The sequence below is a fragment of the Theobroma cacao genome, chromosome 10 (assembly GCF_053813885.1).
Source record: "Theobroma cacao isolate CCN51 chromosome 10, ASM5381388v1, whole genome shotgun sequence".
Lineage (NCBI taxonomy): Eukaryota > Viridiplantae > Streptophyta > Magnoliopsida > Malvales > Malvaceae > Theobroma > Theobroma cacao.
The window spans coordinates 15,763,031-15,787,994 of NC_142648.1; the positions used below are offsets into that span (position 1 = coordinate 15,763,031).

A 24,964-nucleotide genomic window follows, 5' to 3' on the forward strand; every position below is an offset into this window, starting at 1 on the left:
TTCATGGTCAAAGAACTCTTCAAAACATTTATAACACCCATAACACTTTCCTGATACAAACTTGTCACACCATCAACAACTATAGTCATCTAATTTCACTTTTCTATACTTACAAAGGGTCAAACAATCATAATGGATGAAATGTTAAGTCGTTATGCACCTTTCACCATCAGATCTTTGGCCTTCTTTCTCCCAAGCCTTATCCTTAGTGTAAGAAGCGCATAAGACTTTAACCTCGAAATGGCAATCTGCATAGATGTATCTGTGGTCTTGAGAAAGAGTGAAGCATCCTTTACAAACAAAATTGGCGACATCGTGAGAGAGTAAAGAGGGGTTTGGGGTGGGCGAAATGTGAAATTTGAGGAGGTAGTCATTGTTCCGAGCAAGATAAGTACGGCCAAAGGCTGCAGCTTTCACAAGTATAGGCCCAGCCAATTATTTGTTGATTGCATTTGTCGCAAGTTGCCTCTGGATCTTCGTAATGATCGAAGATCAGGTAGTGTTTATGAAAGAATGGTTGGATAAGATCCATAACTCAAACGAAAGGACAAGTCAAGGGAGATAGTGAAATAGAAGGCTAATAGGGAAAGTCAAGTAGGGAAATGAAAACAAAAGAGTTTGAGCCCTAAGATTTGGACCACAAAATGGAAAACAATCATAGGAATAACTAAGAATTCTACCAAAGAAAAAAAAAGTTGCATTCTAAATAAATTAATGTTATACAAATTACTTTTTGTGCTAAGTACCAAAATCAAAAAGATTATACTTTGCTTGCATGATTGAAACACGTAGGTCATGCTTTTATGAAAAGGTCGGCCATAGGAAACAATTGATTATTAATGATAATAAGTTCCTAATTTCTTTATTACTTTATATATAATTATTATAACCTTTTAGTTTTTGCTTGAAAATGACATCAAGATTCACTAGTCATGGCCACTACCAATAATCATTGAATGGCCATGAGATCTCCCCATCTCCTTTACATGTATACCCTATATACTTCCTTTTCTAGTAGGTGTATGCAAACCAAAAGACAAAAAGAAGCCTGTTACAAAACACCTCTATACATAAATATCATAAGGCATCAATATAGCTCATCAAAACAAAAGCCAAGTCTACATCTATACAAAATCTGTACCATATTTATTCAAATCCATGCTGTAAAGATACTTTCTTTTTCCACCCACTTCGACTGACTAAACATATTTAGAGCGACTTTCACAGCCATTAACTATAGGTAATGCAATTCACATACCCCTGCTGGTGTTGGGATTCGACTTCTTGCTCAAACATGAAAATAATGAAGAAATTAAAAAATATAACGTAATGGAAAAATAAACTAATATTTAATCAGAGAAATAGTCGAATCCTACAGGATCAATGTTTGTGTTTATCGTGTAACTTTCAAATTAATTATGAACACTAATAAGTTTAAGAGTTACATATCTTGCTCTAGATATCGTAATCAAGAGCCAATCAAATCCAAAATTTTTGCTTCTTCACCTTTAAGATTTGTCAAATCTTCAACTACCCAAGTGTTTGGCCTCTAACAGTAATCCACACAGTGATCGAATAAGACCTTCTCAAATGTAGGATTTTACTTGTGCTAGCAAGTTTTGTTTCTAAAACAAAATGACCAAAAGTTCTTGCCAAATCTTATTTTTGTCAGACAAAGAAAACTATTTTCTTTTCTTATTTTATGAAATAGCTAGGAAATAGTTGAAGGCTTACAGTTTTAGTTTGCTAACATAACATATTTATATAGCCAAACTAAGTTGTAACCCTAAATACAACAGTTGTATTTTAATTTAATTAAGTCCTTGTGAACTTAATTAATTTCTCACTTTATTTTGGTATATTCTAATTAAGTCCAACTTAATTGGTTATCCTTATTTAATCTCAATCATGTCACTTAATGTGTGTAACCCATTAGGCTTCTAACATGTTGGCAATAAATATAAATCCTAATCAAATATCAATTTAATAATTGATTTATATTTATAGATCATGAGTGGCATCTAGCAATACATCATGACCACCCAAATGTCAAAGAGTCAATTAAAGAATTTGACAAAGCTCTTTAGTGATAAACCTCTCAGTGTAATACGATCCTTTCATCAAATATCCCAGATATGTCATTAAGCATGGCTCAGTGTCTACTTATGACAATCCATATTAGTTTTCATAATTCATGACTAACTTTTTGAATTTAGGAAACTAACTTTCCTCAAATTCATCAGCCTTTGGCCAAAGGCTTTATACAAGTTAATTAATAATTAAGAACAAGTGAGATACATCCCCTCATATCACTTAGGGTGATGAATCCTTTCTTGACCACTCATTCACCTTCATATGCTTCATGGCATACCTTGAAACACCCTATTTAGGCATTTGGTTGCCTCTAAACCCATAGGGATGAAATCAAAGTATGTCATTCCTTATACAAGATGACCTGGTGTCTCAAGTCTGAGGACTAGTTTCATGACTATCACATGAGAACATATTTCATAAACACTTGAGTGAAATATCAAATGGAGTTCTCAAAGCAGGTCATGTTCAGTGAACTTGTTCTTTAAAAAGCACCCACATGTTATCCTCAAGTATCCCATATACTTCAATCTATAAGATCGATTGCTTACTTCCCAAGTAAGGAGGCTTAATATGTACCAGTCTTTGAGCATTGTTAATGCCATGTATTGACAATATAATGACTAGGAACAATTTTAGGAACATGGCTTTGATGCATAGTGATCTCATAATTGTAACAACTTTACAATTCTCTTACAAGGCTTTTTATGTTCCATGGGCTTCATCCAATTAGTACTTAATAACTCCTTATTATTGCACTAACATGAAGGAAAATCTCTATCACATCTAATTATGCGATTAAATATGTACCAAATCGTAATATATATTCCTTGACCAATCTAATTAGCTCAATGGCATATACCAACAGCTGGTCCCTATTCTATGTAATTTTTTTAGTTTTTTTAGGTTTAATGATTATCATCCCTCTTCCAAAGGATGACTACATGTACCGCACAAGAAGCCAAAATCATGGAGTTCTCCAAATCAGTCTAAGAACATTTCGCTATCTACACTAAAGTAGTAAAGTTGGTGCTTGTGGGAACTATTTTAAGACCATCCTAAAGGAATTGTCACACAACAAGTAGAGTTCAAGCTTAAACTATTTTAAGACCCTCCTAAAGAAATTGTCACACACTAAGTAGAGTTCAAGCTTAAACTACAAATTAACATCCATATCTAATGAAGTCGTCCACCAGAAAAGCCAATTGAAATTCCAATTTGTAGGCATGAAACTTACACTAGTGAGATTTCTAGAAGGCAACAAAAGGCTGTAGTGGATGAAATAGGTGTTGTATCTCCTACAGTAATGTTCTGAGGCAAGACTCATGATTAATATAAAGGCAATCAAGGCAACAATAGGCTGGATTTAAGCTTGGTAAATTGCAGCCATGGCATGCTAATGATTTATTATTGAATTTGAGAGCTTGCTTGAATCATGATCAACTGCATGCATGTCAGCATGTGTAGATGACTTGTGAAGCTGATTTTTATGTTATGACAAGTCAAAGAAGCAAAATAAACTTAAATTAAAAAAATGCTTGAATTTTTTAAAAATCTTAGGTGATCCAATTTGATTTGACAAAAAAAAAATCAAAGACCCAAACTTAAGCAAGCTTGAAATTAAACAAACTTGAATCAAAGACAATTTAAAATATGAAAATACTTGAATTTAAAATGATTTAAACGATTAAATTTTGAAACAATTTGAATTTGAAATGATTTAGATACAAAAAGACTTGAACCTCACACCATTAAAACTTAAATTGACCCAAACTTAAGATGATGCAACCCAGAGCAATCAAGCCTAACTCACTCGCTTGTCATCTCTAAAGAGCACATTACAGGCTATACTAACCTTTAGTCTACAATTATAATTTATAACGTTTCTTTGAATTTATATAGATACGAGCTATTTTTCATATTATATCATTCTTTGATGCTTTAGTTAATGTTTTCAACTCATTAGACTGCTAATCTTTTTAACTATCTCAATAAAACAATGTGGATTGTGAGAAGCAGTGTCAAATTTTAATCAACTCTTCATTAATATGGGATTCCCCTTAAAGATATGAGGGTCGAGTAAAGCTCTCTTTTATAAGTAAAAAAGTTAATATAACAAAGGCATTGCATAATTGAGTTTGGTAAAATTAATGTCATGGATCCAATATTAATAAAAGATGTAATGATCCTCCACCTATTGGTCTTTTGCATTTGACATTAACAAGTGGTTTGTTTAAAAATTGAAAAACTTGTAGTAAAAAGTTTCGAACATTTTACGGGAAAGAATGCCTAAGGATTTCATGCCAAATTCATAAATTTTATCCATTTTCTTGGTAACTCAATTTCCTTTGTGATATGAATCCAAAAGACGAGGCATAAATGACATTCATGCTCCCAAAAGGGTATGAACATACGCAAGAGGCATAGCAAAAAATGTTCAAACACGTCAACCTAAACCAGCAAACCAAGCAGTTAATAATGCTCCAAAATGTAATTATTAGTATTTTTTTTATTTTGAATCTCATGCTTTTCAGATTTTTCTTTGTGATTGTGAAAGCCGCCAAAACTGTCATGTCGTTCATTGGTTATCTTTTTCCTGCTCTCCCTCAAGACACAAGTACGACTCGTTTTCTAGAGAGGGAGAGGGACGGCACAAAAAGAAAAACCCTTTTCTTCTTACCCAACCTTCTCTGAAGATCCATGAGCTTGTTCAAGGTCTGCATCAATAATCTTCTCCTTTTCAATTTGGATTCTTCAGTTTCTTTTTTTTTTTTTTTTTTTAGTTCTCGGAGATTTTGTCTTTGGTTTGTGAAGCATGCAAGCTGAGAATTGTGTATTGGGTTTCGATATATTGAATCGAACGATCTTTTTGGGGGTTTTTATTTCATTTCAGCTTAAAAATATGATGAGTCAAGCTGTTACCGATATTGGGTCTTTCACTTTGGGTGGAAAATGAATATGTTTTTGAGGGATTGTTTATAGTTTAAACACCACCACCACCACCACCTCAATCCCCAAGGACTCACTTGAGCAATTTATTTTGAGTATTCCGTAGCTGGATTGAAATTTGAGCTGTCTTTTTGTCTTTGGTTGTGCTTAAAGCAATCAAAAGCTCATTAACTTCTTGTAGAAATTACAAGTGCTTTTTGAGGGCAAGCTTCGTCCAAGATTGTGGTGGTATGCTTTCCTTGTGTTCACAAAATGTATAGCAACTTCAAGGAGCATGCCATTGAGTATGTAAAGCAGGCAGTTCGGGAAGACGATGCTGGTAATTTTAGCAAGGCAATTCACCTTTACATGAATGCATTAGAGTACTTCAAAACTCATTTGAAGTATGAGAAGAACCCCAAAATTAAGGAAGCCATCATGCAAAAATTTAATGAATATTTGAGGAGGGCTGAGGAGATTAGAGCCATTCTTGACAATGGGGGAAGTTTGCCAAACTCAAATCGTGATGTTGGAGATGCTACATGGCCAAAAACAAAGGATGGAGAAGGGAAAGATAAGGAGGATTCTGAACAAGCGAAGCTGAGAGCTGGGCTCTATTCGGTGATAATTAAAGAGAAGCCAGATGTAAAGTGGAGTGATGTGGCAGGGCTTGAAAGTGCTAAACAAGCGTTGCAAGAGGCGGTCATATTGCCTGTCAAATTTCCACAGTTTTTTACTGGTTAGTTCCTTAATCCTTAATTGTGCAATCTGTTCTTGTGGTTTTATGGTTTTTCTCAATTACATTTTGCCTGGCATGCACTAAAAAAAGGTGGTCTATAGGTTGTTAATTAGAGGAAAATCAATAGAAATATAATTGCTGTTCTGCAATTGACAACACAATTGCCAGTTGAAAATCTCTAGTGTTATTTCCAAGTTCCTCACATTGTTCTGGTTGTCTTTGAGCTGCAACTTCCTTGCTCGGTTGAATTCTGTTCAGTGGAAACAAAAGTATACCCTGCTTCCTGGAATAGTTCTAGTATGGCCAAAGACAATAAAAACTAGATTTCTGCCCCCCTGGCTTCACCATTTTTGAATGTTGAATTATAATTTAACTTTATGAGCTGTTAAAGAGAGTGAATTTTTGTGTATTATTAGGTTGATTGTGACACTTCAAATTAACTAACCTTGGTATTAATATCATTGTAAGTTGAAATAGCCATTGTTAGCATCTTGGTTTATTAGATTTTTATTTCATACTAGGCCTATCTCCAAATTCTGCACAAATGTACTCATGATAAGTGTTGAAACTCATCATCACTTCAATTTACATCTCAAGTATTACTTTGATGAGCTAGTTACATTTTTTTTTTTAATTTTTTGCCCTTCTGAATCTGTACCTAGCATATTCGCTATCCACCTAGGAGATATGCTTTTGTATTCACTGCTTTGCAGATGACTTTGCAGCATTTCAGAAGTCTTTGCCTGTTAGAATCTTATTATTCCATATCTATTTATTCTAATTGAAACAGATTTGGTATTTTGGCCTACATAAGATATGTTGATAACCGCGTATTCTCCAAACATACAAGGTTCAATATTCTTATCATGAAAGGTAGTTCAGGAATGTAATTTTTGATGAACATTGGAAGTGATGTCTAACTTTTCTGATAAAATTCAGAAGACGCACCTTAGAAGTTAAGACTCATTATATTTTTTATATTCATGTTTTTTTCTGCTTTATTTGCTTCCATCTGTCAAAATTTTATGCAATATTTTTCAGAGTCATGGAATATAAGTTTATTTGGTTCTTATTCTTTAGGGAAGAGACGTCCATGGAAAGCTTTTCTATTATATGGTCCACCTGGAACAGGAAAGTCTTATTTAGCAAAGGCAGTTGCAACAGAAGCAGACTCTACTTTCTTCAGGTTATATATACAACTCCTATTGTACTTACAATGTATAACCTCATCCTTGAAACTGCCAGATATATCTCCCAGTTAAAGTTCGCTGTTTTGGTCCTTGTGGATTTTGAGATTATGGACAGCAGTCACTGTAATCAAAGTAATTTAATACAACCTTTTAAAAAAATAAAAGAATCGTGGTAAGTAATGGCTGTAACATTGCTCAACGTGCCAAGGACAAAAATGGGAGCTCATAAATAGTAGTGACATCAAGATATAGTAACAAGGTCCATAATGTCTTCTTTATGAGCTAGATCTTGGAAATATCATGTTGATTATGTTAGATAGTAATTGGCATTAGAAAGTGATTGTCTTAACATAAATATTTTCTTAGAGTATGCTGACTACATGAAAAAGAGGCCATTTTATTTTTTAAGTTTTTTTCAATCATGAAACATTGTAGTGACCATGATAGGTGATGATCAGATGTCATTCGAAGATAGATTATGATACGTTATAACTATAAGGCACAGATGAGGAGCAGAAAGTTGTTTCATTTGTGGTATATTATTATCACAACTTCGTGAAATCTATAGTTTCCTTTATGAATTTTAATTGCTGAAAAAGACCCAAGAGAAGCATCGCTAACAACTTTATATGGTGCCCACTATCTTCTTGTCTCAAAGTGAAATCCTTTTCCTGTTTCTTCCTCATAAAACTTCTTTGCTGTCCAATTTCTTCAGGCATACATGCAGAATTTAGGTTTCTTAGCTTTTTAATGTCTTCATGTAGATGGCTTGCTTACTTTGACAATTCCTAGATGGTTTCTTTATGCAGTGTTTCTTCCTCAGACCTGGTCTCAAAATGGATGGGTGAAAGTGAAAAGCTAGTTTCAAGTCTTTTTCAGATGGCTCGTGATAATGCTCCATCCATCATTTTCATTGATGAAGTAGATTCTCTTTGTGGTCAACGCGGTGAAGGAAACGAGAGTGAAGCATCTCGACGTATTAAAACAGAGCTTCTTGTGCAGATGCAGGTATTTGGTGTAGTGCAAACAGATAAAAACAGTCAAAAGAATTGTCTTCTGCAATAACTTGTACACTTAGATTATTGTGTTACAATTTTGCGTACAATGCCTGCTCACTAGCTAAGTGCCTTAATTCAATAGATAAGATATGAACTGTGACTAAATTAAGTTAGTAGCTGCAGTGAACCCCCAACTCCCAACTTAGACTAACTATAGTTGTCATTGGCTTCATCTTGTTATGCCATTTGGCATCTAGAATTCATTCTTTTAGACCTACGACTAAATATAACTATAGCTTCTTGTGTCTTGGCTTTCTCAAACGTAGTACTGTTTGTTTAAGCCTTTTAAGTGAGGTTGTTTATGTGACAATTTGAAGTAACGCTACTTGTATTTGATTCTCTAGCATATCACTGGAGTAAGATGACAAGGGTGGGTACCTGTGATATGAATACAAAAGAAAGGAATTTATGATTGGCGTATGATTTGTAATTGGAGCTTATGACGTTGACACGAGGAGCAGTGTTTTTATGTTTTTTGTTGCACGAGCTAGCTCATTTTTTGTTATGCGCAATTGTTTTTGGGCATTTATATTCTTTGCTGTAGGGGGCATTTCTTTTGTATAAAGCCAAGCTTCTCTGCTGTTTCTTTCACTTTATGTTTCCATTTTTATGCAAAATTTTGTTTTTCAAAAAAAAAAAATCATAACAATTTTCATGCTATTTGCTACCAACTTGTAATACCTTGGCAGTATTTGTAATTGTACATCATGGTGAATGACCTTGATTGGTCCTTTGGATTTGCTTATTTCTATTTACTTGCTCAATAGATGATTCGTTATCATAGCTCTTACATCTGATGTCCAAATATCTGTTCATTTCCTTCTAATCTTTTACTAGGGGGTTCTCTTCTATGCATTTCAGGGAGTAGGAAATGATGATAATAAAGTTCTTGTTCTTGCAGCCACGAATACTCCTTATGCTCTGGATCAGGTGTGAAAATACTGGTTCTCAGCTGTGGGTTATAACTAGAAGTCTTTGATTGTGAGCAGTCTATCAGTTGTTTGTCCTAACACAACTTATGTTACAGGCTATCCGGCGGCGCTTTGACAAGAGAATATATATTCCTCTACCAGATTTGAAGGCAAGGCAGCACATGTTTAAGGTATTCTTGTGGACCTAAACAAAGTAAGTCCTTGTTAATAAACTTCTTAGAGTTGTTTACATTCTTACCGGGCATGTGATATTATCTGAGCAGGTCCATCTTGGAGACACTCCCCACAACTTAACTGAGAGTGATTTTGAGCATTTAGCTCGCAAAACAGAAGGGTTCTCAGGTTCAGACATTTCTGTTTGTGTAGGTGCCATTTGTTAACTCAAGCCTTAAGCACCTCTAAATCTTCCAGTTCTCTGTATTAGAACAGTTTTTTCTGGATTTTATAGGTCAAAGATGTTCTCTTTGAACCTGTTCGTAAAACCCGAGATGCAGAATTTTTTATGAAGACCACAAATGACATGTGGGTTCCTTGTGGACGTACTCAACCAGGAGCTATTCGGACCACAATAGTGGAACTTGATGGAAAAGGCCTTGCTTCAAAGGTATGGATATACATTAATCATTGATTTTTTAATGTTAGACTGATGCTACGTATAGTTCAAAGTTCATCCTGAGGAAGCATTTCCGAAATTAGCACTGCCATGTTTGATGCACAAGATAATCACTAGTAAAATTTTTAGGGAATTCTCAAACACAATAGGCATTGCTTTCATTTGTTTTTACTTGTAGTTGAAATTTGTCAAGATTTACTTTGAATTTAGTTTGTTGAATGACTTAGTGATGTAGAACAAGGTATAAAGAGATATGTGCAAATGAAAGAGAATCAGAGAGAATTAATGGAGGGGACAAAGGTGAAATTCAGTAATCCAAAGTCTAACTAACTATGTATTTATAAGTTATCATCCAAAAACCTGCTAGAAACTGAAACAACAACATATGTATTTATAAGTTAAACCCTGAACCCTATTGCTTGGAAAATAAGAGAAAATGATTAACTGTATAAACAGCCTAACTAAACTAAACCCATATAAAATTTACAGTTTCACTCATAAAATATAACAAAATAACAGAATAAAATCTTGCATTCAAGTGACTCCTTTCGACGCTGCATCGTTTGGAAATGAACTGATATGCATTCATTGGGAATTGATGATTATGCAGATCCTACCGCCACCTATCACACGAGCTGATTTCGATAAAGTGCTTGCTAGACAGAAGCCAACTGTTAGTAAAGCTGACCTGGAGGTGCATGAGAGATTCACAAAGGAGTTTGGAGAAGAGGGCTGATGACTTTTCTATGGGTTGCAACAAGGCTTTATAACAACAGAGAAAAAAGAAAAAATGGAACAAGAATGCAGATGATATATGTTAGATAATGTTAGGTTGTTGAGCTCATTAACAGTTAATCTACTGTTAATATGTTGATTATCCCCTCATTTTAAAGAACATAAGGCAAGTGTATGGATGTTGTACAGTCATAGTGATACACCTATATTTGTATATATATATTGTCAGTAGTTCAAATTTTCTTGTGAAATGAGAACTGCTTTATAGGTTCACTTTCAGTTTGGAGCAATAGTCAATTCAATTTTTGACTATTGTAAAAAAGCAAAGACTCAAACTTTTATTTTAAGAAAAAGGGCATGGAAAAATTTGATAGCAGACGAGTAAACATGGAGTTACAACTTTGTGAATCTGAAAGTGGGTGATAAGGATAATTTATAATGGACTCCTACCGACTCTGGTTTTACTGGGTGACCATTGGGAGGTAGACTTGATATCTTTTGTGACCAAGTTGGCATTTACATATGAAGTGAAACATATTTATTTACTAAGTTAAAGAGCTAATGATCATTTTGGTAATTTCAAACGTACAAAATTTCAGTAGTCCATCTGCAAAATTGTTCTGGTAGTAGCCAGGAGGGCATTGATTCCCTTCACCATCTTCTACCTCAACTTCATCCCAATGCCTCCTCCTTCCTTCTCTTCCTGGTCAGAGTGTTGTTCTGGGGCGACCTCTGCTGAAGTTCTGTGGTTTACTCTTGGCAACATCAACAACTATCATCCAGCCATTTATTATCTACAAAGCAAAAAAAAAGGGATTCAGCCTCTCTTTCTGGCTCAACTTTCAATTACAGTCATAAGCCAGAGCTTTAGATGTAGACTGTACAAAAATAAAGAAGGCTCCCTAATATTTTTTACCTTGCCATTCATCTCCTTAAGTGCTGCACTTGCAGCCTTCTCTGTGGTGTATTCCACAAATGCATATCCTTTAGATCTTTTAGAAATCTTGTCCATTATAATTTTAACTGTTGAGAATAGCAGCTTTAGCAAGTGAACTTATACTTTGTATGGAACTTAATCCCTGAAAACATGCAAAGATACCTTCAACAAGCTCACCAAAACCTTCAAAATGTGCACGCAATGTTTTCTCAGATGTGTAAAATGACAGACCTGTTCAATAAGTACAGAGCACCAAGGACATCAATTAGCAATTAATAAAAGAAAGTATGAAATGAATGCACAGTGCCACTAGTTTTGGATCCCATGAAAGAAAATACAAGAGAAGGGACAGGTTATGATGCAACAAAGAGAAACACAGTTTGATTGACAGAAGGTGCATTGAGATATTGTTTCTTTTTATATTTTTAGAAATTTAACCATACAGGACAGACAACAATCATGCAAGATGAAGAGATGATGCTTCATTCACAACTTCAACATTAGAAATTTTCCTGTTTCTCTTTGTTTTGGCATATTTGAGTAGTAAACAAGAACTGGTCAAGTTTCCTTTAATATGATCCAGAAAAATCATGTTCAAATAAATGAAAGAGAATAAAATTAGATTTAGAGAAGCAATTTACCTGTTATGAAAAGTTTCTTCGTTCTTGTGGTGATCATTTCACTAGATTCTGAAGTTTCTGGCAGATTTGTAGAACTCTGTAAATTATTACCTGGCAACTGTAAATTGTTACTCTTATTGGAAGGAAAGAGGGGCAAAGAAAGAAAAATAGATCCTTTGATGACTATAGATGTTTGATCAAAATATGAATGGCACTGAATTGAATAACCTGTAATCGTAACAATCTATATACTAGATAACCAAAAAGAAGAGAGCAAGATCATCAGTACAACAAGCTCTCCCCAATTGAATATATCATCAATAAGCTAACAAAAGTTACTACCTAATAATGAGGCATTATCTTACTTACAGGTACAACAAGAGGGAAAAGTAGTACAACCCAAAGTTAATACTTATTAATGCCGCATTATCTTACTTACAGGAAAACATGGCATCCAATGATACCTTTATCTGATAGAAGAAATTGGGAATTTTCTTCAATTTAAAAGATAGTTTATCCAACTACTCACCAGCACAGGTTTTGATCTACATCATTCTAACCCTTATATTGACAACATTTCCTGCTTGAAGCCTTTGAACTAATATATATATATATATATATCCCTACCTAAATTCTTGCCAAGCCAGACAGATGGAGAAACTTTTTCTAGCAGTTCATCTAATCCAAAACCAGAACTGATTGATTTAGATTTGAAAACCTTCAATATACCAAAGTTCCCCTAGTTCTTATTCTAAAACATTTCAATGTAGCTCACTACTGGTGAAGGTTAGTCAATAAAGAGATCTGTATTGGAACAAAAGGAACATATTTTAAATAAGAAAAAATTATTCCAAACAAGGGAGAAACCTCCAAAGTCCTTGTTCTCTGAATCGAAATTCCTATCTACCTCAACAGATAGAACTCCAGGCACACCTGTGGTTAAAGGAAGCATTTAGTCTAACGCTACAAAATACTTTTACCGGATAAATGCAGATTAAAGGAACATATATATACCGACCAGCTAGTTCCTGTGCACATTCTTCATCAAGTTCACAACAGAAACCAAAATGGGATTGCCAAGATACATGATATATGCACATTTGGGCATCTTTCTCGCTGCAACAATCATTTTTTTTTTCACTCCAGGATTAAGAAACAGTATGATACAAACGAAACAAATTTCTTTCATGCTTAATGACAAAATACTTACTTTCCCAAAACCTTGGTCAATATTTGAGTATAGTAATCAACCATTTGGGCCTTTGTAACAACCTCAACGCCTGGCTTGTCCATTCGAACAAGCCAGTGTTTGGTGTTCCCAGCAGGAAACAACTGCCAACTTGCTACTCCTGAATTGAATATGTTAGTGACCTCAATGTTTGAAGCGGTGTAATCTTTTTTCTCAGAATTGTACTCAGGGTCTGGCTTAACCGATAAAACCTCAGGTAAACCTACAGCATAGCGATTCAAAATAAGTGAAAAAGAGTAGCAATGGCTCTTTTAACAGAAATATCAAGCACCCATCTGAAAATATGCAGCAATGAAGCAGATACAACCAAAAATTAGAAGAAGAAGCAGAAGATACTGACAAGCAAGTTCACGGGAAGCTTGTTCATCAATATGGCAGCAAAAACCAAAGTGGGTATCACAAGAAGCATCATATATACACATCTGAGCCTCCTTTTCAGTGCCCAAAACCCTTTCCAGAGTGCTAACATAGTAATCAATGATTTGTGGTTTGGAACTGACCGCTTCTGGAGGCTTAGCCATTAGCACCATCCAATAGTTGTTGTCAGTTGTTGAGGAAGAAGAAGAAGAAACGAAGGAAGCTGAAGCTGCAGTTGCAATTCCAGTTGTGGATAAACAAATGCAAGACACTGAAGACGTTAAGGAAAGGTTCGAGTGGTTCTTGCTTTCGTTCTTCCGGACCCAGACGGGAAACCTGTTCGCGTCTAGAGAGACAATTTGGGGGAATGGTTTAGGAGAGTTGAGTGGGAATTTGCTCGCAAAATAAATGGTGGTTAGTGAGGGACAAAGAGCTTCCATAGCTGCTTCTCCTTGGCTGCTAACCGCTTTCTGCTTATCGACTTGTGATATTCTGCTTTTGTTGGGCACTTGGGGCTCTTTATCTATATATATATATAGAAATATATGATATTCAAGCAAAATAATCTACATATATTTCTCTAGGCCATTGCTTATCACTGTGGCGGATCATTATCAGTTTTAATTAAGTGCACAGTGCTCATTGATTTTTAATTAATACTAGCAACACCTTTGGTTGGGTGGAATTGCAAGACACTAAAAAATTACCCATGCTTTGCGCTCGGGTATAGTTAGAGTTGTTAGCAAGTAAGGAAGTCTTTGCATAGAAAATTATATACAAAAGTTGTTGCAAATTGCAAAGTCAAAGTGGAAGGGAATTGCAAGATTGTTGTTCATCTTCTACATTCATTCCCACCTACGTAATAAAAAAAGTTTTTTTTTATTAACAAAATTATCAAAATTCTATGACAAAGGCGTAGAGATTATTATATGCTGTTCTATTTGGTGTTGAGGCTTGGATTTGCAGGGTTTTTGCAGCACAAACTGTCACAAAAAGTATAGTTAAGCAACTTTCTCATTGCATTGCCAGCATTCTAATCATATCCAAAAATGATGATCGAATTTTTTAATGCATCATGCTGCTTCTATGCAAAGTAGGTAAGGCATTCTTTTATTTTTTATTTTTTGAAAAGCTAGCATTCTTCTATTTAACTGGCAATTAGATTTCAAGGTTTGTCATCAGCAGCAGGTGGGCAAAAAGTCTATAGTCGATCTATCCTTGCTTCGGTGGATAGGTTTATAGAATGCCCTACATTAAAAGTAAACAGTTGTAGTGTTGTATATGAGCTAATTGCAAGAACTTTTATATTATCATTGAAACTATTTTTTTAAAGCGAATTTATTAATTTTAATAACCAGTTTACCATTTCAAATCTCTTATTTGTTTAGCAGAAGATTGTTTGTGACATAATAATTTGATTCGAGCATGAGAAATTTAAAAAATTACAAAAGACGATTATCACCCAAAAAGTAATCGACGAAAAGCTCAAAATGTTCCCTAGCTACATAAAAACATATTTACAGTTCATTGACCCTAGAACAAAAACTAGGCATTGATCAGTCAGAAGATAAAAACTCTACTACCTATTCATGGCTTTCACACTTACACAGCCACAGACCAAGAGATCCTAGCCCCAAACTTGTAGCCTACCATCGTAGATCCATACTTATAAAGCCATATCCGTTCATTAACTTAGCTTCATCATTCTACATCATCTAACGGCCCAGCAGCTGTCAAACATCATTAAGATCAAATATTCCTTACCCACATGGATAGACCAGCCTTGCACAAATTGTCCGAGCATCCCCTACCAATGCTAAATCTGTAAGCTTCAAGGTCCAAACTATGAGTCCCACAATCCACTATCCCTAGCAATCTGTCACTTTTTGAGCCAAAGGCGGCTCAATAAGTTCAAAATATTAAAGTGAAATATTCAAATAAATTTTTTTTATTAAAATTAAAAAAATTATTAAAAAATTATTTTTTTAATTTTTTGAGATATAAAATTTTTAATTAAACTTTTATAATCAAGTTCTTTTAATATTTTTTTTCAATTGATAATATAGTCAATCCATTTAATCTTTCTTGAGATATTATTGATCTTAAATAAAATTTTATTAATTTTAGTTTTGAAACACTTGTTTCTCCTGAAATAACACTTATTAGAATTGTTAACATTATTATAAAAATAATATATGCATTTGGAAAAAAATCGAGTCTTTTTATATGATTAAGCATGTCAATTGGATTGTTTTCTTGTTGTATAATTTCTTTTAAAATTTTTAACTCTGAAAATAAATGTAAACCATCAATATCAGAATAGTTATTATATTTAAAGGAACATTCAAGATTAAGGCAATATTCTTTTAAACTATTATCATCTAATAACTTCAACTTTTTACTGCTATATAGAAAACAAAAAAAAAATAATTAGTTTTATATATAGGAAAAAAAATAGCTATTGGAAATCATTAAATGAGTTGATTGGAAATAAGAGAAATAAGTAAGAAAAAAATAACTGTTGGAAATGATTAAATACATATGACTGTTAGTTGATTGGAAATAAGAGAATATAGTTGAGAATTAATAGCATTCTAGAAATAAGGAAGTGATAGAAAATTGAGATTTATTAGGCACATAATTAGAAAAATGAAAAACAAATAATTTTATTAATTATTTTTTACTTTTATATATTTTTTAATATAATTAATTATATTATAATTATTATACAATTATAAAGACTCCTTAAATTTCGAGCCTCTCCAAATTGGGGCCTAAAGCCTTGCTTGGGTGGCGTCACCCAAGGGTTGGCTCTGTTTTGATCAGACTTGCTTCCTCTCAAGCAGCTACTCATAATCCCTCTCCGTGTCCTCAAATACTTCCTCGCCTTCATCTGATACTTTGACTTTGAAAAAACCCCATGGATCAGCTAGCATCGAAACTCAAAGAAAAAACAACACAGTGGTAGCCCATAGTTTGAGAATGCCTATGGAACAACTTGCTTGGAGACAACTCAAAGCATCCCCTATCAAATCAGAAAAGGAATTTCACTAGTACAGCTTCTCCCTTCAACATTCATAGTGGCTCCTTCATCACGTACAAAGCCAAAAAACTTTGCCATCAAATCCCAAAACGAGGACAAAAAGATAAACATGAGTCCTCTACGAATAGTAGCACCAAAATTCACCTCATGGAAACCTTTGCAAAAATAGCACCACACATGATAAAATATATGTTGGTCTATGCCTTTGAGTCAATTGGATTGGTTAAGGAAAATATTTTGTTATTTAATGAATACTTAATCGCATATCTATATGTGATAAAGGTTTTCCTTCATGTTAGTACAATAATAAGGAGTTATTAAGTACTAATTGGATAAAGCCCCTAGAACATATAAGCTTTGCAAGAGAATTGTGAAGTTGTTACAATTATGAGATTACTATGCATCAAAGTCATATTCCTAGAATTGTTCCTGATCATTGTATTGTCAAGACAAGCATTGACAAGGCTCAAAAACTAGTACATGTTAAGCCTCCTTACTTGAAAAGTAAGCAATTGATCTCATAGATTGAAGTATATGGGATACTTGAGGATAACATGTGGGTGCTTGTTAAAAGACAAGTTCACTGAACATGATTTGCTATGAGAACTCCATTTGGTATTTCACTCAAGTGTCTACGGAATATGTTCTCATGTGATAGTCGTACAACTAGTCCTCAAACTTGAGACACCAAGTCATGTTGTATGAGAAATGACATACTTTGATTTCACCTTTACGAGTCTAAAAGTGACTAAATGCCTAAATAAGGTGTTTTTGGATATGCCATGAGGCATGTGAAGTTGATTGAGTGGTCAAGAGAGGATTCATCACCCCAAGTGATATAAGGGATGTACTTGTTCTCAATTCTTGATTAACTTGTATAATGTCTTTAGCCAAAACATGATGAATTTGAGGAAAGTTAGTTTCCTAAATAAATAAGGTTAGTTATGAATTATGAGAATTAATATGAAATGTCATTAGTAGACATTAAGCCATGCTTTATAACATATCCGGGATATTTAATGAAAAGATCATATTGCACTTAGAGGCTTATCACTAAAGGGCTTTGTCAAATTCTTTAATTGATTCTTTAACATTTAGGTGGTCATGAAACATTGCTAGATACCACTTACGATCTATAATATAAATCAATTATTAAATTGATATTTGATTATGATTTATATTTATTGCCAACATGTTAGAAGCCTAATGGGTCACACATATTAAGTGACATGATTAAGATTAAATAAGGATAATTAATTAAGTTAAACTTAATTGAAACACACTAAAATAAAGTGGAAAAATTAATTAAGTTCATAAGAACTTAATTGAATAAAAATACAAATGTTGTATTTAGGGTTGCAACTTAGTTTGGTTATATAAATATATTATGTTAGCCAATTAAAACTATAAGTCTCGAGCTACATCTTAGCCGTTTCATAAAAATAAGAAAAAGAAAAATAGTTTTCCTTCTCTAATAGAAATAAGATTCGACAAGAAATTTTAGTCTTTTTGTTTTAGAAATAAAACTTGCCAATATAATAAAATCCTACCTTTGAGAAAGTCTTATTCAGTCATTGTGTGGATTACTGTTAGAGGCCAAGCACTTGGATGGCTAAAGTTTGACAAATCCTAAAGGTGAAGAAGCAATGATTTCGACTACAGGATTTCAGACTGTTTTATTCTCTACTCAGGTTACTTGCTTCATCACAAGCATTTTTGGATTTAATTGGCTCTTAATTATGATATCTAGAGCAAAGTACATAATACTTAAACCTATGAGTATTCATAATTAATTTGAAAATTGCATGAAAAGCATAAACATTGATCCTAAGAGTTTTGTCTTTTTCTCTTATTAAATGTATTTTTATTTTTTTGTTGCGTTATACTTTTATTTTTCATTATTTTCAAGTTTGAACATAAGGTTGAATCCCAGCACTACATTCACGATGTACCTGACCATTCAAAGCCTCAAGACCAACATAAAAAACCCTTCACCTTGTCATAACATTCTAATCCTTTTCCACCAACTAGAGCTCCCAATCCAAAAACTCTCCTAAAGTAAAAAAATAAAAGAAAAAAAGAAGCCATTATCCTTTTACACCTCAAGGGTTGTTCTAGTTTAAAGGGTGGTCCTTGTTTAATTCAACTGTCTCTAGCTCAACTAGCTTGTAAATGATATTCTTTTTTTCCTCTTGAAATGCCAATCCCAATTTCAAGTTTAGCTCCCAAATCTCCTCTGTTTCCCTTCTTAACATTAAATTCCTTTTCCTTATGTCCACATCTGGCATTGATACACTCCCCTGTATCTCTGCCTTGCTGTTACCTGTATTGTTTCCACCATCCTTACTTCTTAAAACTTTCTTTCTACTTCTTGACCTAGTCCCATAATTTTCACTTTAGCCTTTTTCTGACTACTACCCTATTTATCCTTCTTCATTCTATTTCCACTGTTCGTTTGCTCCTTGAAATTTCTAGAGAAAATTTCCTTGTTATGGATTTGGCTCTTTTATTGCGCCTATTTTTACTTGTTTCCTATTTCTCTTTAATTGATCTACCCAACAGCTTTGTCTCTTCTTCATCCAAGTCTAAACCCATGGACTCATCCTCACTTTCCTTGTTGAAATCTCTTTGTTCTTGACCTCTTTCCTAAGATTTTTCATTAGGCTTACCAATATAGATTTCTACCTAATCCCTTCGAGAATCTCCTATTTCAAACTCTAAATTCTTTATCAAAGCCTTTTTTTTTTCTTTTTTTTTTGTTTTCAATATTAACCTCAAAGCCATCCATTTGTTGACTAGTACTATAATACCCTGCACCATCGTTGAACACAAATAAGACCTTATTGATCAAACGAATGATCGTTTGATGTGAACTGACGTGCTAAAGAGCGACAAATGATGAAAGGAGCGTTCAAGAATAAAATGCTTCGCGCGTGCAGAAACAATAATTAAATAATAATATTTTTGTTGGAGAGGAATTAGTAAGCTAAAGGATGATTCGGAAGTAAACCGAGATGTAATGATGTGTTTCGGGACCAAAGAAAGCAAGTGAAAGTTTTTAAAATAAAATAATATTTTATTTAATAAAATAATATTAAAAATATTAATTTTTATATGTTGTCGGAATTAGTCATGAAAAATGGAATATGACTAATTTAAGTGGGGGAGATGAAGTAAAGAAGAATTTTGAAGGAAAATGATGATAATTGCGTCAGCGTGATTTTGTTATATCGAGTTAACGCGGGTAAGTAAATATTTAAATATTATGGTGACACCGCGTTGAAATACAATTTTGATATTTTGAATGTACGCGTGTAAAGGAAAGAGATAGATGAAAATTAGAATTTTTAAACGCATCGAAAAGATAGAATTTTAAAATGTGAAAGTTGAAGGGTTATATGGTAAATAAAATAAAATCAAGGATTAAGTGCAAATGTGTTAATTAAAGTTAATAAATATATATATATATATATAATAATAATATAAATATAGGTGAACAAAAGGGTAGCCGCCCATGTGATCAATATGTAACTTAAATATATATATATATATATATATATATATATAATAACAATAATAATAAGAGAAGATAATGGTGGTGGCCTGCCAAGTAATATACAAGAGATGAAAAAAGGAAAGGCAAGGTAAAGTCAAAGAAAGGCATGGGTTCATGGGAGAGAAGGATAGGATACAATGATAAAGAATAAAGAAAGTAAAGAAAGGAAAAGGAATGTGGGGGCTGACCATGTGAGGAAAGAAAAAGGAAGAAAGACACAAAAGAAAAAAACAAAGAAAACAAAAGAGAAGAATGTAGAAATGATGGTGGGGCGGGGCATGTGAGATGAAAAAAAAGATAAAAAAGAAAAGAGAAAAGTCGGTTGTGAGGGAGAGCAAAAGAAAAGCAAAGGAAAAAGAAAAGAAAAAATCGTGGGAGAGGAAGAAAGAAATGAAGAGAAAAAGGGAGAGAAAGAACCGTGGGAGAGGAAGAGAAAAGAGAATGATTTTGCTGCACTTTGAGGGAGGAAAATAGAGCTTTTTGCTGTAATTTTTGGAGGAAGAAAATGCTGAAAATTTTGAGGTAAGAAAGCTGATTTGTTTTTAGGTTAATTGCTGAAATTTTTGAAGTTTTTATGGCTGATTTTGGATGCTGAAAATTGGAGCTGTTTGCTACCAATTTGTGTAGAAAAATTGAAGCTGTTTGCTGCCAATTTGTGTAGAAAAATTGAAGTTGTTTGCTGTCAATTGGTGCAGGAAAATTGGACAGCATTGTGCTGCCAATTTGAGGGAGAAAAGGCAGCTTGGTGCGGCCAAATTTTTAAGGAAAAGAGAGTTGAAAGTGCTACCACTGAAGGAGGAAGAAAACGAGCCAAGAAGAAGAAACGTGGAAGAGAGAAAAAGAAAGAAAAAGAAAAGAAAAGAAATAGAAAATAAATGGGCATGGCCCAATAGAAAATAAATAGGCATGACCCAATAGAAAATAATTGGGCATGGCCCAATAGGAAATAAAAATAAATGGGCTTGGCCCAAATAGGAAAAATAGAGAAGCCCATGGAGAAGGCCCAAAGGTCATAAAGAAATAAAAAAGGCCCAAAGGTCATAAAGAAATGAAAAAGGCCCAATGGTAAGTTAATGTTATATTTTAAGGTTTATGGGTAGTTTAATATTGTGCATATTTTGGATGAAAAATATGCAAGTTGCTTAAGAAATTTTTAATTAAGTTGCTACCCATACAAATGTGTGATTAAATATACTGAGTTTAAATTGTTGCTAGGAAAGTTTGTCATGGAGGCGTGCCGAACGAAGTATGTGACCAACAAATAGGAATAATTATATACGCGTACAAATTAATAGTGAAGTAATATCCCACTATTATGAGATGAGTAGATGGTGTTAATTTTAAAAAATTCAATATATATATACATGTACGTATATTTTACGTGAAGTGCAAAATTTATGAAAAGCATGCGTTGATAGAATTTTAAGGAATTGTGGGTGTAAGTTATTTTTGGAAATAATTTGAAATATATATATTAGACGTGAAGTGTTTTAAATCGGGAAACAAGCTTTTCGAAAAGATTTACATCAAGGGAAATTGTGCCTTATTGTTTGTGTGGTGTGCATTGATGAAATTTATTACATATTCACATGCTATTTTGATACAAAATATCATGCAAATATTTACAATGAACATTTTACGAAAAGAGAGTTTTAATGTGATGTGAGGATCGATATTTTGATAAAGATTTAAAATGTCCCCTTGAAGATCAAATTTGAATTCTTTTAAAAGGTGATTTCATTTTAACCAAGAAATTCAAGAGTAATTGGATACTGCTATTTGTTGCAATTTGATTATTTAAATTGATTGGCTTATGATAAATCGGGAATGATTGGCTGGTTGGCAATTGTATTAAAATACGGATTGTTTGTTTGCCTTGAAGGGCTGTGAATTACAATAATTGCCATATCATGTTATTGAATTTTATTGATTGGTGGGATAATTATTAGCTTACTGCAGTGGGCGGGTTTCCGTAGACTAGCATATTAAAGGGGCACGGTAAACCCCGATATATCTTACTTTAGTATGAGGGACGCTGGTGGATAACTCCTGAGGTTAACACTTTAGAGTTCACTTCATGCAAAACCACCACGTGAGGGTGAACTCAGTCAACGCCAAGGAACAGCTATGTTCTCAAAATAAAAATATGATTTATGCGAACATTACTTTTTAATAGACTTGGCAGATTCGGTTGGGATAGCCCCAGGCCAAGGTATCCCTGATAACCGAGTATGAGAATGATTTTGGCACAAGCCAAGTTTTTAAGAAAGTCATAAGCCATGTTGTTTATTTTTGACAAAAATGTAATGGTTTTATATGAGTTGAAATAAGTTTTAATATTATGAATTATATTTCTCTGCATGGTGAAAATGGAATTAAACGGTTTTTCGCAACTCCCCTATTTATTTATCTGTGAAATGAATCTGTAATTCCTCGCATATGGGGCGAGTTATGATTTGTGCATGATTTTAAATATTATTTGGTTTCGCGGGAGTTTGCTAAATTTTATTGATTTGATTCGAAAATGATTATTAATATATTTTGATGCGAAAAATTTTATTACCTCGATTTTTTATACTTTATAAGAAATTCTCGATTTCTATATAAGGCACAAACCCTCGTTTGAAACGAATTGCTTTTATAATCTTTCATTTTTATATTCAACTAATCTGCCATTTGCTTATTTTCCCATCTATGCCCTACTCACTGAGTCAATGATTATCACTGAGTCTATGAGACTCACACCTCTTTTTATCCCCTTTTGCAGATAGGGATCAGCCTAGCGTGTAGTCAGTGACACGTTCGGTTCACCGTGAATAGGTAAAGGCATCTCCTAGCAATTTATTTTGAGTCGCTTCGCTGGTAAAGGTCAAGTCGTACATTTTATTTATTAAGTTGTAAATGAATTCTAAATTTTTATATAAGCATTAATTTAGAGATTATAGATTTTAATGCATATACTTACGAATAAAAAGAAAAAGTTTGTATTGATTTTTATATTTATGGTTCAATTTAGTATATAAAAGTATCAATATAATATGGTGATTGAATGTAGTGGATTAACAAGCAAATTCTAGACAGGCTTTTTCGAAACTTGGCGGGTTTTTTTCGGAAGTCTTGGACGTCGGTAGCGACCAGGGAGAGGTCGTTGCAAGTACCTAACCCAACTCTCGATTTTGGGTCAACTAGCCCCAATTTCATAACTTTATCATTACTCCATTCCTTTATATTCTAAGGTCCTTGATTTGGGCTCAACTCACTACCATTATTATGTCTCTTTATTACTCTTAGCTTTAGGCTTAGAGTTAAAAACTCCATGTCGGACTTTGTTGGAGTAAAATCTTAGTGGATTAATGTGATTGTGTAAAGCATGGATTTAAAAACTTTCTTTTATAAAGGAAGCAAGCAATCCAATTACACAAGTAGAAACACACATCATTATTTTTGCAAGTAACATAATCACATCAAAAAAAAAAATCTATTAAGTAAGAAAAAATCATATCTTTTATTTTGAGATTCTTAATTTCGGACACCACCACACCAATGAATGATTTCTTGACCAAACAAGTTTATCACTTATTCTTCAAGTATACTTTCAACTTGAACCTTGAGTGGACAAGGTATGGAATGCTAGACTACAAGATGGTAACCGATTTTGTCTCTCTTTTCTTCGAAAAAGTTTGGAGGAGGAGAAGAAAAGTGATGGCTAAAAACTTTTTTAAGAAAAAGTACGTTTTTTTTTCTCTTCTAATCTCTTCTCTTTTTATTGAAATTCTTGTCTCAAAGGTTTAATCAAAATGAAACACCTTTGAATCAATCTTGACCATCCATTTAGAGTTATGGAAGCATCAAACATGTTCCATAATTATCAAAATTAAAATTAAAGAATAAATAATTTAATTCTTTAATTATCATTTAGAGTTCTTGATAAAATAAAACTCCTTATTGAATAATAACTCTTATTTTATTATTATTCATCTTTATTTTAAAAGAATTAAAAATAAATAAAAGAGTAATAGTCAAACATGGATTCTCGTTTTATCAAGATGGATGTCTAGATTCATTTGCAAGAATCTTTTTAGCATTTTCTTAATTTAAGACAACTCTTATCTTTAATTAAGACAAAAATATTTTATCTTGGCTAAATTGAGACAAATATGTTTTCTTGTCTACATTATGACAAAAAATATTTTTTTGGTTTTAAATGAAGACAAACATATTTTCTTATCGAAACTCAAACCCTAAACTAAAAAAAGAGAGTGAAAAACACTCTCAACTTTGTGCACTTTCCCCCCTTCCCAAAACCCAAGAAATGACCACTGACTGGTCGTTGGACCCACCAAATCCACTGCTGCAGGAGGCAGCTCCCTTCTCAAGGCCTCCGGCATTAAACCTAAACGTTGCAGTGGAGAACCTTTCTCTGCCGCAAGCCCCCCAAGGTATTCTTCAAGTGGCGCCTAGTCAAAAACAAGCGCCACTGCCGTCCCCAAGATTCCAAAGAAAATCATTTCTATCCATCGCAACTGGAGAGAAGCCCCCTGTAATCCCTATCACTTGAGACCTAGTTGTGCGTAAGGATCGATCGACAACAGTGTTCTTTGAGGACGAGATCCAAACTCTAGCACAAGCATTCATGCTTTCACTCATAGGCAAATTCACCCACATGCCAAAACTAGCAGATATTAGATCGGCGTTCAGAGGAATAGGGCTGGCCGGGGCTTACGAGATCAGGTGTCTGGATTACAAGTATGTCCTCATCCATCTCTCTAATGAACAAAACTTTAACCGGATTTGGACTAAGCAAAACTGGTTTATCGCAAACCAGAAAATGCTGGTATTCAAATGGACCCCGGAGTTTGAAGCAGAGAAGGAATCCCCGATAGTTCCAATGTGGATCTAATTCCCGAACCTAAAGG

General features: G+C 33.7%; 2 protein-coding genes and 1 long non-coding RNA gene across 6 annotated transcripts; 2 read left to right on the plus strand and 1 right to left on the minus strand.

The window, feature by feature from the left end:
* The first annotated feature begins 4,529 nt into the window (after positions 1-4,529).
* LOC18586751 (protein SUPPRESSOR OF K(+) TRANSPORT GROWTH DEFECT 1-like) lies at positions 4,530-10,565 on the plus strand. 3 transcript variants are annotated; one of them, XM_088802447.1, is made up of 8 exons: positions 4,530-5,758; positions 6,839-6,944; positions 7,758-7,956; positions 8,844-8,936; positions 9,034-9,108; positions 9,202-9,300; positions 9,387-9,542; positions 10,162-10,565. In XM_088802447.1, exons 1-8 carry the CDS (start codon positions 5,293-5,295, stop codon positions 10,285-10,287), a joined length of 1,320 nt encoding a protein of 439 aa, XP_088658573.1. In that variant the 5' UTR covers positions 4,530-5,292; the 3' UTR covers positions 10,288-10,565. The 3 variants fall into 3 exon arrangements, with proteins under 3 accessions (XP_088658573.1, XP_088658574.1, XP_088658575.1); XM_088802448.1 differs by having other exon boundaries at positions 8,868-8,936; XM_088802449.1 differs by lacking the exon at positions 10,162-10,565 and having other exon boundaries at positions 9,202-9,304; positions 9,387-9,507.
* LOC18586750 (RNA-binding (RRM/RBD/RNP motifs) family protein) lies at positions 9,858-13,972 on the minus strand. Of its 2 annotated transcripts, XR_016023072.1 has the most exons (9): positions 13,433-13,972; positions 13,054-13,294; positions 12,862-12,959; positions 12,711-12,776; positions 11,865-11,954; positions 11,386-11,454; positions 11,203-11,309; positions 10,876-11,080; positions 9,858-10,207 (listed from the first exon to the last, which is right to left on the minus strand). XR_016023072.1 is itself a non-coding variant. In XM_088802450.1 (8 exons), exons 1-8 carry the CDS (start codon positions 13,887-13,889, stop codon positions 10,994-10,996), a joined length of 1,215 nt encoding a protein of 404 aa, XP_088658576.1. In that variant the 5' UTR covers positions 13,890-13,972; the 3' UTR covers positions 10,623-10,993. The 2 variants fall into 2 exon arrangements, 1 of the variants encoding a protein (XP_088658576.1); XM_088802450.1 differs by lacking the exon at positions 9,858-10,207 and having other exon boundaries at positions 10,623-11,080.
* Positions 13,973-20,740: 6,768 nt separating this feature from the next.
* Positions 20,741-21,347, plus strand: LOC148760373 (uncharacterized). The gene is made up of 2 exons (XR_016023196.1): positions 20,741-21,113; positions 21,269-21,347. It is a non-coding gene; the product is annotated as an uncharacterized LOC148760373 (long non-coding RNA).
* The last annotated feature ends 3,617 nt before the right edge of the window (positions 21,348-24,964 follow it).

Coding starts and splice junctions, on each gene's coding strand:
- LOC18586751 (XM_088802447.1), top strand. CDS start 5,293: ATGTATAGCAACTTCAAGGAGCATGCCATTGAGTATGTAAAGCAGGCA. Junction 6,945..7,757: donor GCAGACTCTACTTTCTTCAG/GTTATATATACA, acceptor TTCTTTATGCAG/TGTTTCTTCCTCAGACCTGG. Junction 9,543..10,161: donor GAAAAGGCCTTGCTTCAAAG/GTATGGATATAC, acceptor ATGATTATGCAG/ATCCTACCGCCACCTATCAC.
- LOC18586750 (XM_088802450.1), bottom strand. CDS start 13,889: ATGGAAGCTCTTTGTCCCTCACTAACCACCATTTATTTTGCGAGCAAA. Junction 12,777..12,861: donor ATGTGCACAGGAACTAGCTG/GTCGGTATATAT, acceptor CTTTAACCACAG/GTGTGCCTGGAGTTCTATCT. Junction 11,081..11,202: donor TTAAGGAGATGAATGGCAAG/GTAAAAAATATT, acceptor TTTGCTTTGTAG/ATAATAAATGGCTGGATGAT.